Source organism: Blennius ocellaris (genome assembly GCF_963422515.1).
Source record: "Blennius ocellaris genome assembly, chromosome: 12".
NCBI classification, from domain to species: Eukaryota; Metazoa; Chordata; class Actinopteri; order Blenniiformes; family Blenniidae; genus Blennius; species Blennius ocellaris.
The window spans coordinates 20,667,439-20,681,670 of NC_137661.1; the positions used below are offsets into that span (position 1 = coordinate 20,667,439).

At 41.8% G+C, this 14,232-nt stretch overlaps 1 protein-coding gene across 2 annotated transcripts in view; it reads left to right on the forward strand.

Moving 5' to 3' along the window:
- plpp3 (phospholipid phosphatase 3) overlaps positions 1-13,172 on the forward strand; it is a 30,015-nt gene extending 16,843 nt beyond the window's left edge. For both annotated transcript variants that reach the window (XM_080506635.1, XM_080506634.1), the window contains exons 4-7: positions 1,352-1,539; positions 1,632-1,689; positions 5,362-5,538; positions 10,803-13,172. In XM_080506635.1, the coding sequence (XP_080362761.1) occupies positions 1,352-1,539; positions 1,632-1,689; positions 5,362-5,538; positions 10,803-10,931 (552 nt within the window). In that variant the 3' untranslated portion in view covers positions 10,932-13,172. The remainder of the gene's footprint in view (positions 1-1,351; positions 1,540-1,631; positions 1,690-5,361; positions 5,539-10,802) is intronic.
- The last annotated feature ends 1,060 nt before the right edge of the window (positions 13,173-14,232 follow it).

Below are 14,232 nucleotides of genomic sequence, written 5' to 3' on the forward strand. Positions count from 1 at the left end.
GTATATAACCTGGGGAATTTTTTAGATCAGATTAGGTATTCTTTTATCACTCCCTCGTTGGGAAAATCCAAATTTTGTCGCAAAGGTGTTAGAATGATTTTCAAAAAAGAGCTCACACGATATTTTTGAATAATACTCAAAGTTTACTCAAAGATACTTTTTTATTTTTAAATAAGCATCCACTGCATTGAAAAAAATAAATCTGTTATATAACAATAATGTCTTGTTCGAACAAAAGACAGATAGACTTCTCAAAGGTCACTCAACATACTTCTGTGCAAAATGTATGAAATGATGTTCTGTTTTGGACACGTTAGCTGTTTTTCACTGTAATAGTGTAAGCAATAAAAGATCAGCCTCACAAAGGTGCTAGTTGACTAAACATGTTGTGGGCAGATAGACTAGCAGCAATACTGCTGTGACGTTGGCGCCCTCTCATTATGACTGTAATTGAGCCTCCTACCAGGCAGAATTTTGTCGATTACGTCACACACAAGCAGCCGAGTGTTCTGTACAAAGTTCCAGTCATTTTAACTTACATGCTTTAAAGTCAATTGCAAAACTTTGAAGAATGGATAGTTTTATGAATTGATAAAACTCCTCGTTGTTAAGAGCGTAGACATATCTGGGATACTAGCCAAGTGTTTTTTTTCTTAATCTTTTTCCACGAATTAAGATTTGATCACAACTGCTTTCAGGTCACAGTTATGCTGATTGTTAGCGTTTGTTTTTAAGTATGAAATCAAGTATGCAGCTATTAAGTACTTGATCATAGTTGTTTCATGAATTAAAGTGATTCTTTTGTAAACTTCAATCATTGAGATAAAGAATTTTACCCTTTCAAGAAAGACTGACAGAAAGACAGAAGAAACTGGATTTTGCTTGGAATTTGATAAATTCTGAGTATTTGACTTTTAATGATTGTACATGATTTAAACTAAACATCATATGCAGTCTTAAAATAAATGATTAAAACGACACATTTCATGACCATTAACGCTCAAACCAGCAGTGATTGTTACGTTAGCCAGTTGTTGTCTCAAAGCACTACTGGAGGCTGCTCACCGGCGAGCGAGTTAGTAATTAGTCTTCCAGCTAACCACTGCTACATCACTGTGTCTGTGTACAAACAGTACTAATTTACAAATGGATTTTGCCTGTTTTCTGAGTATGAATAGGTAGGGATTTTGTTCTGTGCGAGAATGGAAAATTTGACAGTCACTGCAACAGTAAACAGTTTAGATGAAGTCTTTCAAAGTGGTCCAACAATGGGGCGAGGCTGAGCCGAACAATCAGCTATAGACATCTGCATGGTTGTTATGTCTAATCATTGTTGTCTGTCATCTTGCAGATGGGCGTGTTCCTCTTTGGCTGTGCCGTCAGCCAGTCATTTACAGACATTGCAAAGGTGTCGGTGGGCCGCATGAGACCCCACTTTCTCGATGTGTGCAGACCGGATTTCTCCACCATCAACTGTTCACAGGGATATATCACCAACTACACCTGCACTGGTGACGAGAGTGACGTACAGGAGGCCAGGTTTGTGTGAAGGCACCATGCAGTACAATGGCGACATTGTCAAGCTATCTGTTAAAGTAAACGAATCAACCATGATCTTTTTCTCTTTACAGAAAATCGTTCTTCTCAGGACACGCCTCCTTTTCGCTGTTTACGATGCTCTATCTGGCTGTGAGTAGTCTTAGCCCCCTCTTATCCTTTTAAATCCATGTAGACGTACACAGATGTTCACAATAACAGAAACAATTGTTTAAAGATTGCGGATGAAGCCATAGAAATAAGGCTGGGCTCTGATTAGAAGATTTCTTGCTCGAGAGAAACTCCAACATTGTTCATATTCACTGCTCCACCTCCTCCCCTCACTCGCCTCACCCCTCAGAGAGATGGATGGATGCACTCCACCTGTTTTCCTTAAAACAGCTGCATGTGCACTTCCTATCCCTGCCCATCCTCCTCCACCTCTCCCACTATGTCTCCACCTGTTGTGTCTGGCAGGGCTTAGCACCCCGGAGACTTTGCTTGCTTCAAACAGTCTAATTAAACACACACACACACACACACACACACACACACACACACACACACACACACACACACACACACACACACACACACACACACACACACACACACACACACACACACACACACACACACACGCCAGCTCACAGTTCCCCTCTCACATCCTCTTTCCTCCTCTGTGTCTGTCTGTTTACTCACCAGAAGTTTCTGCCTCACTTTGTATGCTACAGAGAAGGGAGAGTCAGTGTTTTGGCTGGCTTGGTTACAAGGTGGTCTCAGTTCTCACGCTGGACTGACAGTTGAAGTCGGGGTGTATTGTAGCGCTTTGCCATGCAATGAGAATAATGCTATTTGGGTATTTCCCAGCCTCTGGGTGAACCTACAGCTGCACCCAGGTCAGCCTGAGGGAAAGAGCGGGAATAAAAAAGTTAAGGAAAAAAGCAGAAAGGGAAGAGAGATGATCTGCATCCAGGCCACAACACGACACACACAAGTTAGAGACCAGTGTTCCAGCAGCAGGAAGCTCAGGACTGAAGCCAGAGGGGGCGTTCCCGGAGGAGAGGCGGAAAAGTTTGTAGTCAATGTTTTGGAATACAAAACCAGCCGGGGAGGCAGGCAGGGGAAGAAGAAAAAAGTTGGATGCCTTTTTTGTTTTTGTTTTATGCAAGTTGAAAGTAGTTGTTTTGACGTCATGTTTTAAAGTTTCCTCTTGTTTAGTTTTTTTTTCTTTTGTTTTCCACAAAAGCAAAGAGCCAAAGATTTAAGACATTTTAAATCTGGCCAAAAGAATTCAAGCATGTTGCCTTAAACAAGCTTTAAATCTGCATGTTGTGGCCTATTAGATTATCGCAAGTAAAGTTTGGCCAAAAATAACCATTCTGAAACAAAACAGAACTTGAAGAGAAAGTAAAATTATATTTGACAATAAATTGAACAGCTTTAATAGAATACTCTGCGTGTCTAAGTACAGACTACGGAACTATAAAAAAAGGAAATAACTGTGATGAACATAATTTATTGTCATTTTCTACAGAGCAGTTTGGCTCCAAACAGGTTGTCAAGACTTTTGCTTTGTCCTCAGTGATTTTCCCCATAAGAACAGACAAGGTCCCTTATCCTTCCCCTCAGCCTTGACCAATGTTTTCTCTATCTGATTGCTCCAGAGTGTGAAAGTGTCACTTCAACACAGTGGCTGTCACCTCGTCCTCTGTCCCACAACCCCCAGCCATCCACTAGTAGGCACTCTCGCTGTCAATGCAAGGCCCTTCATTTCCCGTCACAAGTGCCTCAGTGCTACATCTGTGACTGATGTGGTCTGCACTGGGCCATGATGATGCGGCATCGCTCAGAGACTGCGCACAGATATCTGAGATAAACCACACGGCGTGCAGCGCAAAAACTGTGTCACAGCCACAGAAAACAAGCACGCGTGAGCATTTCGGTGTCCTACCAACTTATCTTTTGTTTTGTCTAACGCGCTCGCCGCATTTGTGTGTGGGTATCCTCTCCAGTCGCAACGGTTTTGCTGTTATCAATGCCTTGAACGTTTCTATTTTAGGGGCAGATAGCATGTTGTTTAGCGAATTCAAACCAATATTTTGGGTTGTCATATAAATGATACTAACCACTACGATGCCATTGTCTCACTGCGCGGTGTGAATTAAGCGAAAGAAAGGGAAGGGGCAAGCATATGAAGTGTTCCCACTTTGTTGTGTTTGTTGGTGTTTTCTTTCATTTTGTGCTCACTTTGAGGTCGAGCAAGGGAGACATGAGGGGAAGATCTTCAGGGAATGAGCTGGATTCCTTTAAAAACCACCAGACTTGGTGTCGCTTTTGTCTCGCTGTCATGAGACTCTGTAGGGTCAATTTTTACTGCTGATTTCTTCGGCTACGACCATTAAAAACTATCATTGAGGACAAAATACCAGAGAATGCTTGGAGTTAAACATCCTGATAGTGAGTTTAAACAGGCTTTAAAGAGAGGTATTACACTTTTGGAGTTGTTTACCTTCTTATTTGATTCTTGTTTTTTTTTATTTGTGCATGTGTCTGCTGAATCAAGCCAGGACTGGGTTGTCTGTGCTTACTCACTTCCATACAGTGACATAAGATCAATTTGAATGGCAAGTCCCTCTGGCACCTTGTTTTGACTAACTTAATGTGTTCGGTGTTTTAGTACGACCGGCACTTTTGTCAACAGTCAGAGCTTCGGGTTGAGAGGTTGAACAAAGCAAATGTTTTTGCAACCATTGTGGCCATGATTGTCACACAAAATCTCTTATCAGGAGTCCTTGTCAGCCACCTGAGAAAAACCACAAAGGAAGGCTGACGTCTAAACATCACAGCCAGGGAAAAGCAGAGCACGAGTAGAAGGGGATGGGAGGGATCCTTTCCTCTACTTCCATCAGGAGAACAACAAAGATAGTGTGTCGTAGAGGAAGTGTGAGGAAGCTTGAGGTCCACACCTACAAGGGCCTTGTAGTGGATGGGGGTTGACAGGAGGTGCTGTGGCTCTCTGCGGGTATTGTTAGCCTGGTTTATTAGAAGACATGAATGTGTGGCATTTTGAGTTGGGTAGGCCTTGGCTCAGTCTGTTTCTGGGTGTGAGAGACAGGAAGTTAAAGGATGTAAGCAATGGTGAAACACATATGAGGAACATGGGCTAACCTCACCACAGTGCGTGTGAGGAGTTAAAAAAAAAAAAAGAAGTCGGCCCTGTGCATGTATATGTATATGTATATGTATATGTATATGTATATGTATATGTATATGTATATGTATATGTATATGTATATGATTTCCGGTGGCACCACTGTTTTTACAGCTGCCACAGCTGGGATGTTGAATCGGTTATGTCCGGGTTTCAGGGAGTTCAGTGTGTGTTGTGGAGGAGAGTCTGTGTGTTTTTTTTCCTGCAGGTTTGGCGAGCCAACCTGCTTTGATTCAGTCTAGACCTCTCAGGCTGTAATAATATACACACGCACGCACATACGCATGCATGGACACACACATACACACTCACTGCAGGTACACGGTTCAGCAGGCAGCGCATCATTGAATGTCCATACAGAAGTGAAAGGCAGCGGGTGTTCAGCCATGTATTAGTTACTTCTTTGTATGAGTGTGGTGTGCAGGTTGTTTACGAAGCAAAATAAACTGTAAATACTTGCTCATATAATTTTTTTCCTGCTGGTAGCTTTCCATATCAAACGTTAACAATTGTCATTTCTGATATTGGGGATTTTTTATAAATGTTTTTCATTATTATTAAAACAACATGTACACTATTTTTCCACTTATTTCTTTGTCTTTTGATTTCAGTTCTACATCCAGTCCAGGTTCTCATGGCGTGGTGCTCGTCTACTCCGCCCATTGCTCCAGTTCACCTTGTTGATGATGGCCTTCTACACCGGACTATCTCGTGTGTCAGACCACAAGCACCACCCAACTGACGTCCTCGCTGGCTTTGTGCAGGGAGCCCTGGTGGCCTACTGCATAGTGAGTGCACATCTGACACACATCATACACACAGACAATATGTGCACAGACACAAGAAATAATCATACAGTAATTACAAATAGACTGGCTGTCTGCAATTTATGGATTCACTGCCACTGCCCACTGTTAGGCCATATAGAAATCAAACTTCAGATAAAGGTTGCCTTCGTGTAGCTTTTTTTTTTTTTTTTTCACTTTTCCTTTTCTTTTCTCTGATGAAAATAGAAAAACGAAGCAGGCAGTGAAGTGAGGAGAATCGGATTCCCTTTAATGAATAACACATTGCCTGGAGCCATGCCCTGATTCAAAAGTGTGTTAGTATCCCCGTGTGTGTGTGTGTGTGTGTGTGTGTGTGTGTGTGTGTGTGTGTGTGTGTGTGTGTGTGTGTGTGTGTGTGTGTGTGTGTGTGTGTGTGTGTGTGTGTGTGTGTGTGTGTGTGTGTGTGTGTGTGTGTGTGTGTGTGTGTGTGTGTGTGTGCGCGTTGTCAGCGAATTGGTGTAGATCCATATAGTGCAACCTTCGCTGCTACTTTAGTGACATGTCGTCAAAGTAGCTGCCAGAAGATTTTCGTAACCCTCATCATTACACTAAGCTAGATGGAGCCAAGGAAAATTGAATTTGGGTCGAGAGGAAAGTTGGGGGAGTGTAAAAAAAGAGAGCAAGGAGAGAGAGTGGAGTAGCCTTTGAAGCAGCAGTGAGGTTGTTAATTATTTCTTCTCTTTCTTTTTTTTTCTCAAATTTTATTTGGTGGCTCTGGTTGTATCAGCACAGCGGGTTCCTGCTAAACGCTGCTGCCGCTGGCAGGAGTATGGAAAGATACACGTGTGCACATATCCTCACACACACGGGTTACGAGCAGGCAAAACTTGACTTTCAACTGGATCCAAATCATAAACGTTGAAAAAAAAAAAAAAAGAATCCATAAAATACTAGGTTTAATAAAGTATTTGCCAGCAGGAATCAATAACAATCAGCTGCAAAGTTCTGGCAGAGATCAGTGCCTCTCCAGCTGGGCGTAGCTCCTGCACGACATCGGTTTTGACAAGTTTTTTTTTTAAAAAAGAAAGAAAAGATGATTTCAGAAACAGGCTGAGCGTATGAGTTTGACCTCTGAACAGGCGGATCTGGCATGAGGAGCGAAGGGAGGGAAGTGACAGGAGAGAGGAGCCTTGTCTTCATCTTGGCTGGGGATGAGTGTGAGCCCCATCCAACTCAGCGAGTCCACAGCCGTCCTGCATGCAGAGTGACAGCATAATGCACACATGCACAGCGCCACATTATTCACACTGTCAATGTAAATGCACGTACATACAAAGTCAAACCCCCGTCGACCAAGGCGCTGAGGTTAGTTTTACAGTCCTTGACGCCCCCATCTGATTTGCTCAGTCTTAGTAGAAACACACATCTGTGAGCACTTTAGCTAGGGTGTTTCGGTCGCTCGTTGAGCAGCGGAGCAGAAAGGACCTGACAGGAGACGAGTGGAGGCAGGACAGGGGACACACGGAGCCTGCCAGGCTCAAAGCTGCCAACAGCCCTAAATCAAGGTGTGAAAAGCCTCTGATCTTAACTTAGCCACTGCACAGGTTTAATCGTTGTTCCTTTAAGTGCGAAAAGAAGACTAAAAGAATGAGCTTAACACTTTGAAACATTACTGAAGGGAGATTTTGCCACCAGTCCAGTCCACAAAGAGACTTTGAAATGTCTCTGTCTTGATCTGCTACTCGTGTTTTCGCATGTGGTATCTGTTGCTTTTATAGTAAGTCAGACTTTGAACGTCAGTGAGAACATTCACTCCAAAACATTACACAAGTTTTGAGGCATCAGATTTTGTTTTTTGTTTTTTTCAGTTTTTCTGCAGTCTTATTGGATTTTAAGAATCAATTCTTAAGAGCCAAATTATTGGCTTGTGTAACAGGGACCATTAATCCAGCTTATACATGTGTGAACAGACCATCAAACTTGTCTTAGTGCTAAAATCCAAAACCATGAACAAAATAGAGCTATAGAGAATTGGTGGATTTGCACGTCGGTCCCAAATGTGCAATAAAGAACAGTTGCTCTGCGTCTGGTATGATGAGTTTATGACCTTGCAGGAAAGCATCCTCCTTTCCAAATATATTTCACCAACTCACTGTAGAGTAATGCTTTGTTCCATTACTTTATTGTCACTGCTATTCCAGGTTTCCCCAGGCTACAGTGAGCTTTGTAAGCCCAGTGCACCCCTACTGAGTGCCAGTAAATGAACAATACAAATGTGTATGGACACATTCATATGCAGTGACGTGTTTGACTGTGGCTTTGAAGTCGCTGCTCTTGGCTGAGTTGTAAATAAAATTACAGCTTTAAACTACTTTCTCTGTCTTCACATTTGATTCTGAAGGCTGTGCGATACATGTAGAGTCATTCTGCAGGTTTTTGTTCAGTTACAGTAACAACAATAGAAAGAAGATTGGGAAAAACAACGGTACCTGGCACTTCCCATCAGACGTTATGACCTACTTTTTTAAACAAGTCAAAAATGAAGTTCAGGAGGACTGGAGGACTGGATAGAGCAGGAAGCAGCCGTTCATCGAGGTTCATTGTCATTAGTGAGAAGGAGATGGGTTGTTTACGAACTGAGGCTCTCAAGTGTCGGAGCAGAGTTTGCGTGGTCAGTGACATTGTGTGAAAGCAGGAAGTTGTCTGTTATCGTTAAAGAGATACATCTGAACAGTAAATAAGGGCACTCATTAATCACACTATCTGTAAATATGTTGTATGTAACAGCAACCACTCAAGAGTTTTACATATTGCACATTATTTATTGTTGTGTATAATTACATAATAAAATAAAAAGGTACAATGAACAGTGAACAGGAAGATTTGACTTTATCGCATAATGTTTGAAGTGAACTGAATGCAACTTTATGCTAAAGTTTTTATTCAACCTTTAATTTAGGACTGGATTAAAAATCTTAAAGGGCAAATACGTTCACAGTTTAATTCTCTGGGCTTCAGCGGGGGGTCCAATGAGTAATGGAATTGGGGAGGGTTTTTTTGCCACCGACATTTCCTGTATGCTCGTGCACTTACTTCTTTTCTGACTCACGTTCTTTATTTGTCAGACACATGACATTTTAATCGTGGTTTGAAACATGCAAATAAAACCGCGACCAGAGACACACACACAGGTATATGCATGACTTTTATAGCTTAGTGTTGCTGCTGAGTTTGCCTCACTCCACACAATGAGTCCGGAGACTATGCATGCGTGTGTTTTTGTGGAGATCACGCGCAGGAAGTGGTGAGGTCTCGATAAGCCTCCCACCATGGCGGTTCTCGAGTGACAGGTTGGAGTTTGGATGACGCAGTAACTGCGTCCTCTATGACTGGATGCCATACATCCTGAGGGGAAGCCAGCAGGGAAAGTTTCCCATGATAGTTTGGGCCTCTGAGAGATATGACCTCATATCCCTCCCCACTCTCTTAATAATTTGCCATATAATACACAAAGTAATTGCTATATAGACAAAGAGCCCATTTAAATGCTTGGAAACAGCTGTATGGCAATAGAGGTATCTGTCTTCATGTCATAGGTCATCAGTAAAGGTCGTTGTATACTCAGTAAAGGCCAAGTTGCTTTAGAAGCAAATGTCTTTGTGTTGCCCACCGCTCTGAATGAGACGCTCTTTGTTATATTAATAGATCACTGACTGTATGAGTGCAATTTTTCCAGACATCAAAGATGAACAAAGAGCTGCCCACTTTCCCTCCCTCCTATATGACAGCTCTATATATTTTCCCAACATATGAGTGCTGAGAGAAGTTATCCATAATGTTTCCCCCGAGGAGCCGGTGCACAGTAGGCTCTCTTTCACAGATTTTTGTGCTGAATGGCAGCTTCTCCCCTCTCAGCTCCCTGGCACAGACCCTCTGCTCGTTCTGTACTGGCAGCAGGGCAGGAAAAGCCACTGCTCTTGCCAATTATATTTTTGTGTGTGTGTGTGCGTGTATATGCAAGTGTAAGCTCTCCTACGAGGCCACAGTTGCTCACCAGTGACCCCAAGCACCCAGTTAGTGGAAATCCACCATTACCCTGCACAGCAGCTGTCATGGTCACATGTCCTGTCCAACGCTGTTTTACATTTGATGTCTTCAGTGTTTCTTTTTGCTTTTTTTATTCCCTGTTTTCCTTTATTTTCCAGCATTTCTCGGCAGAGTGACTTTCTGTTCTCAGAGCTGACGTAAAAAAGGAATTCGCCGTAGGCATAGTTAAATAGAACATTTGCAGTAGTTCACACAATCAGATATATTAGGGTGAGCCACAATAACATCACTTCCTCCAGCCAGATTACTCAGAGTTGCCAGCATGGGTTTGTACACACCGACTAATGGAATATGGTGGGGAGTTCTTCACTGAGATAATATGATGTGACGTAATATTCACCTCAGATTCGTTACAAGCACAGATCTCTCCTGCCGAGAAGTACGCAATTGTGCACCGTCACGTTATTCCTGCTCCAACATGCAGGGTTATTTTTTCCGCTGGTCCTGCTGAGCTGTATTACACAAGCCAGTTTTTAATCATGTACCTTTTATTTAGTGTGTCACCTTTGATTTGTGAGTCAGTATAAAGGGCATAGCCTAAAGCTTGTGACGTGATTGTTTCTGGGTGTTTCCAGAGAACTATATTGGTATTTTAGTAGTACAAGAATAGCACATTCAACACATACTTGTTTTCTTTCTGTTTTGGATATTGAATTGATAAAAAAAAAAAAATAATAGAGCGACAGTATATCTTCAATTCCCTTTTGGAATGTTGATGCAGAAACATGAAGGCAAAATATGTGAGCATGGATCTTGCAAGGTAGCAGGAGCCCCCAGGTAGTAAAATACACTATTTAGGTTCAAACATTTTTTATTGTGTATTGACAAACAGATGGATACACAAATGGGCGTAAGTACACATGCTACCTTAAAGCAAGAAAATTACTAAACTTCTAAAGATAGTAATATATACTTTATGTTGTTACAGTCCTGTGTACGTCCTCAAAACAAGTAAGACATTAACACGCGTGACAAAGAAAGTTAATTTGCTAACCTCAGGTGGAGAATTTGAAATTTCACTGTAGGCAAATCTGGTGAGCTTTGCTATTCAATTACATTAAAGTATATCAGACGTCCTTTGGCTCAGTGCATTTGCATTTAAACTGAACAACCAACCCCCACCTCCAGCTGTGGTCGGGTTTCATTTAATTGTTTCCTCATCTGTCTGTGTCCCGCAGGTGTTCTACGTGTCAGACCTGTTCAAACCCAGGGTGAAGCCGACCACGCCTCCGCCCTCCCCGATCAAAAAAGAGCTGCTGCCTTCGTCCGACATCATCGACAGAAACAACCACCACAACATGGTGTGAGCGAGGCCATGGCTTCTTCCTGCAACCGAGGAGCCAGTCACAGTGCTGCTCACCTCCCATCGGACAGTAGAATGTAGCGACAAGAGGCTGTAGCTGCTTCTTATGGCATCCTCCTCCTCCTCACCCGATCCCAACCACCCCCTCCCCTTCTTTTTTTAACTGTGCCTCGCCAGGCGCTTCGTGGACTAGGGTGTCAGATTTGCACAGCAGAGTCCACACTCGTCATTCAGACTTATTATTTGCTATAACTACTAATCAACATTTGAGCCCATCCTTGTGAGCACAAACAGAAAAAAAAAAAGAATTTGGAAGCGAAAAGAAAGAAAAAAAACAACATTCAGAAGAAGACTTGACAGGCAGAGCTGAGGGTGTGGAGGTTTGATGGAAGTATAACCACATGAAGGGAAAACATGAATGAAGAAAAAAGACTTAAACATCAGAAAAAAAAAAGACAAACCCCCTGCCTAGGGAGAGAAGGACTGCTTCCTCTCTGATCTCTCTGTGGCCTTGGAACGCTGTGAGACTACGATTTCCTCAGACGAGGGAAGGACGTCACTGCAATAACTAGCAGCAAAGAAGTATTAAGAAGATAGAAAAATATAACTTATAGCACTGTTTTAACTTCATTGACCATTATCACCACTCGCTGCCTGAGATGTCTGACTGAGAAAAACTTGATCATGCTGACATGAGATAGAAATACTGATTCCTAGAAGCCAATCAAGCCTGGCATATTACAAGGCATTGTAATGAGGACAGTTAATGATAGCACTGCTTTCACGAGAATGACCTTTTGCCAACAAGCCAACGTAAGGATCGGGGACTGATCTTATTAGGTCTTAATAGGTTACAGAACAGTCCTTGAAATGTCTTTACAATCTTGAATCCCACAACCTTACATTGCCTCTGTCTCTAGATCAGCATGTCAAGATTTTTGTCGTGGACTCTCAGAGCAGCCCAAACCCGGGATGTTGCATTTCTGAGGGTTAGATGTAGTAAAATTGGGGGGATGAATTCTGTGGAAGACATGGAGGCAGACCTCACAGCCTCTCAGCACCTGTGAAGGAGGCGTGGCTGTGCCATGCAACTTGGTGGTGTTGAGTCCGACTTCTTGAATAAGAAGGGGATAGGTGGTCCGAGTGAAGGGGTGCGATCTGCCACCATGACTAGAGGTTGATGATTTACAGCTAAGCTGGCACATTTTTTGGGGGGGATGAATTGGGCTCTTTCCGCTGGCAGGGAGGGGCTCTCACCCACCCAATCACTCATTGGCAATGGATGTTTGTCTCTCAGTGTGTGTGTGTGTGTGTGTGTGTGTGTGTGTGTGTGTGTGTGTGTGTGTGTGTGTGTGTGTGTGTGTGTGTGTGTGTGCATGCTTGCGTGCGTGCGTGTGCTCGTAACACTCTTGTGTGGGTACGCTTGTGCTTGTGCATGTGCATCAATGTCTGTGCAATCTCGTGTCTACGCATGCATGAGTACTGTGCCCTGTGAAAAGGAACTCCCGTTCGATAAAGGTGTGTGTCAGGTGAAACACACACACTGTCAGCTGTGCCAAGTGTGTATCTATGTGTGAGTGTTTGAGTGTGTGTATGTGTGCGCGCGTGCAAGTGTGCCACTGTGTGTCTGAGAGCGAGAAAGCAGGTGACCCTTATAGAAAACTGTGGATCTAATTGTTTATTCTCTGCTAAAAAGCATCTTTAACCTTATATGTTCATAGCCTGTCATGTATAATCACTAACAGATGTACAGTACCACATACACAAGTCCTTTTTATTTACAGCCAACTCAGACGTTCTCCTCCATGAACACACTCCGCCATGTTGCACATCTCTCTTATCGTATAGTCCGTCCTATCATTTCACCAAGCCGTTTTCTCCCTCTTTTTATAAATATATAAATAATGTATAGATCACCAAACTTAACTCTGTAAGATATTGTTTCTTAACATGTTTAGATATATCCACTATGATCACAGACCTGTGTTCTTTACAAAATGCTGCTTAAAAAGCATAGATTGACAGATTTTTGTATCTAGATAACTAAACTATTGTAGATTGTGATAGTTACGTTTGTAATATGCATTCAAAGAAAGTACACCCACAATTGTATTAAAATTCAATATTAGTATTTTTGTATTGTCTTGTTTTTTGTACAAAAGAAATGGTAGTAATGCTGTTTTTCTCCGATAAATGTACTTAGCTCCATTACATGTGCTTTTAAATAAAAAAAGCTCATTATAAACAGACCTTTGTTTATTTTTTCACTGAAATTGCTACAATGTTTGTACATGTTGCTGATTGGGTAGAGCTTTTTCAGTGCTGTTGCCATTGAATTATAGATTACTCTGCTGGCAAAACTGGATGAGCATCACTGTGTTTTGGTCTTGATTTCTCTTATTTTCAGGAAAAAAAGAAATTTAGAATAGAATAGAATAGAAATACTTTATTAATCCCAGAGAGAAATTCCCTAACATGCGTTCTTCAACATTTTATTGAAACCTATAATTTGTACTTTTTACTGTATTACAGTAATGTATCCAAAAGGTGATCAACAATACAATCTATCAATCTGAAACTGCCAAACCATTAAAGATGACTATTTTTGTGAGAAAATGTATTCCAAAAATGTGGGTCTGGGATACTTCCTTTGCCAACGAAAGTATGTACAACGATCCACATGTCCTTATTGTATGGTGGTGAAAGTCATCTGGCTAAATTATGATAGATAGATAGATAGATAGATTGATAGATTGATAGATAGATAGATCTCCCCATTGTGTCAATTAATTTAATTACTCAGATTTGACACCTATGAAAACATACAGCAGTTCTATCAATATTCGTGTTGAAGGCAGAGTGAGAAAGATGCACTCGTCCACACACACATTACTGAAATACCTCTGACCAATTTAGAAACACCCATCAACCATCAAGCATGTGTTTGGATTGTAGGAGTAAACTCGAGCACTCTGCCTGCAATCAAACCCAGACCTTCTTGGTGTTTATCCCCACCCAGCTGTGCAGCTCTATCATGCATCATATATAATATGATGCACGGTGCATGAAAATATCAACACGTCCAAATGCAGACAGGAGACTCTGACACGCTATTTAGTTTGTTGTGCAATGGAAAGTAGTCAATTTTGCTGCCAAACTTAGAAGTGATTTATTAAGTTTAATTATTTTGTGCTTGCCATGAGCAGGATTTGTCTACTTCGTATAACACTGTCTAAATCTCACAAAAATACTTATTGGCAAAAAATAAATAAATAATATGATTTTGTAAATTTCTTTCCAGACCT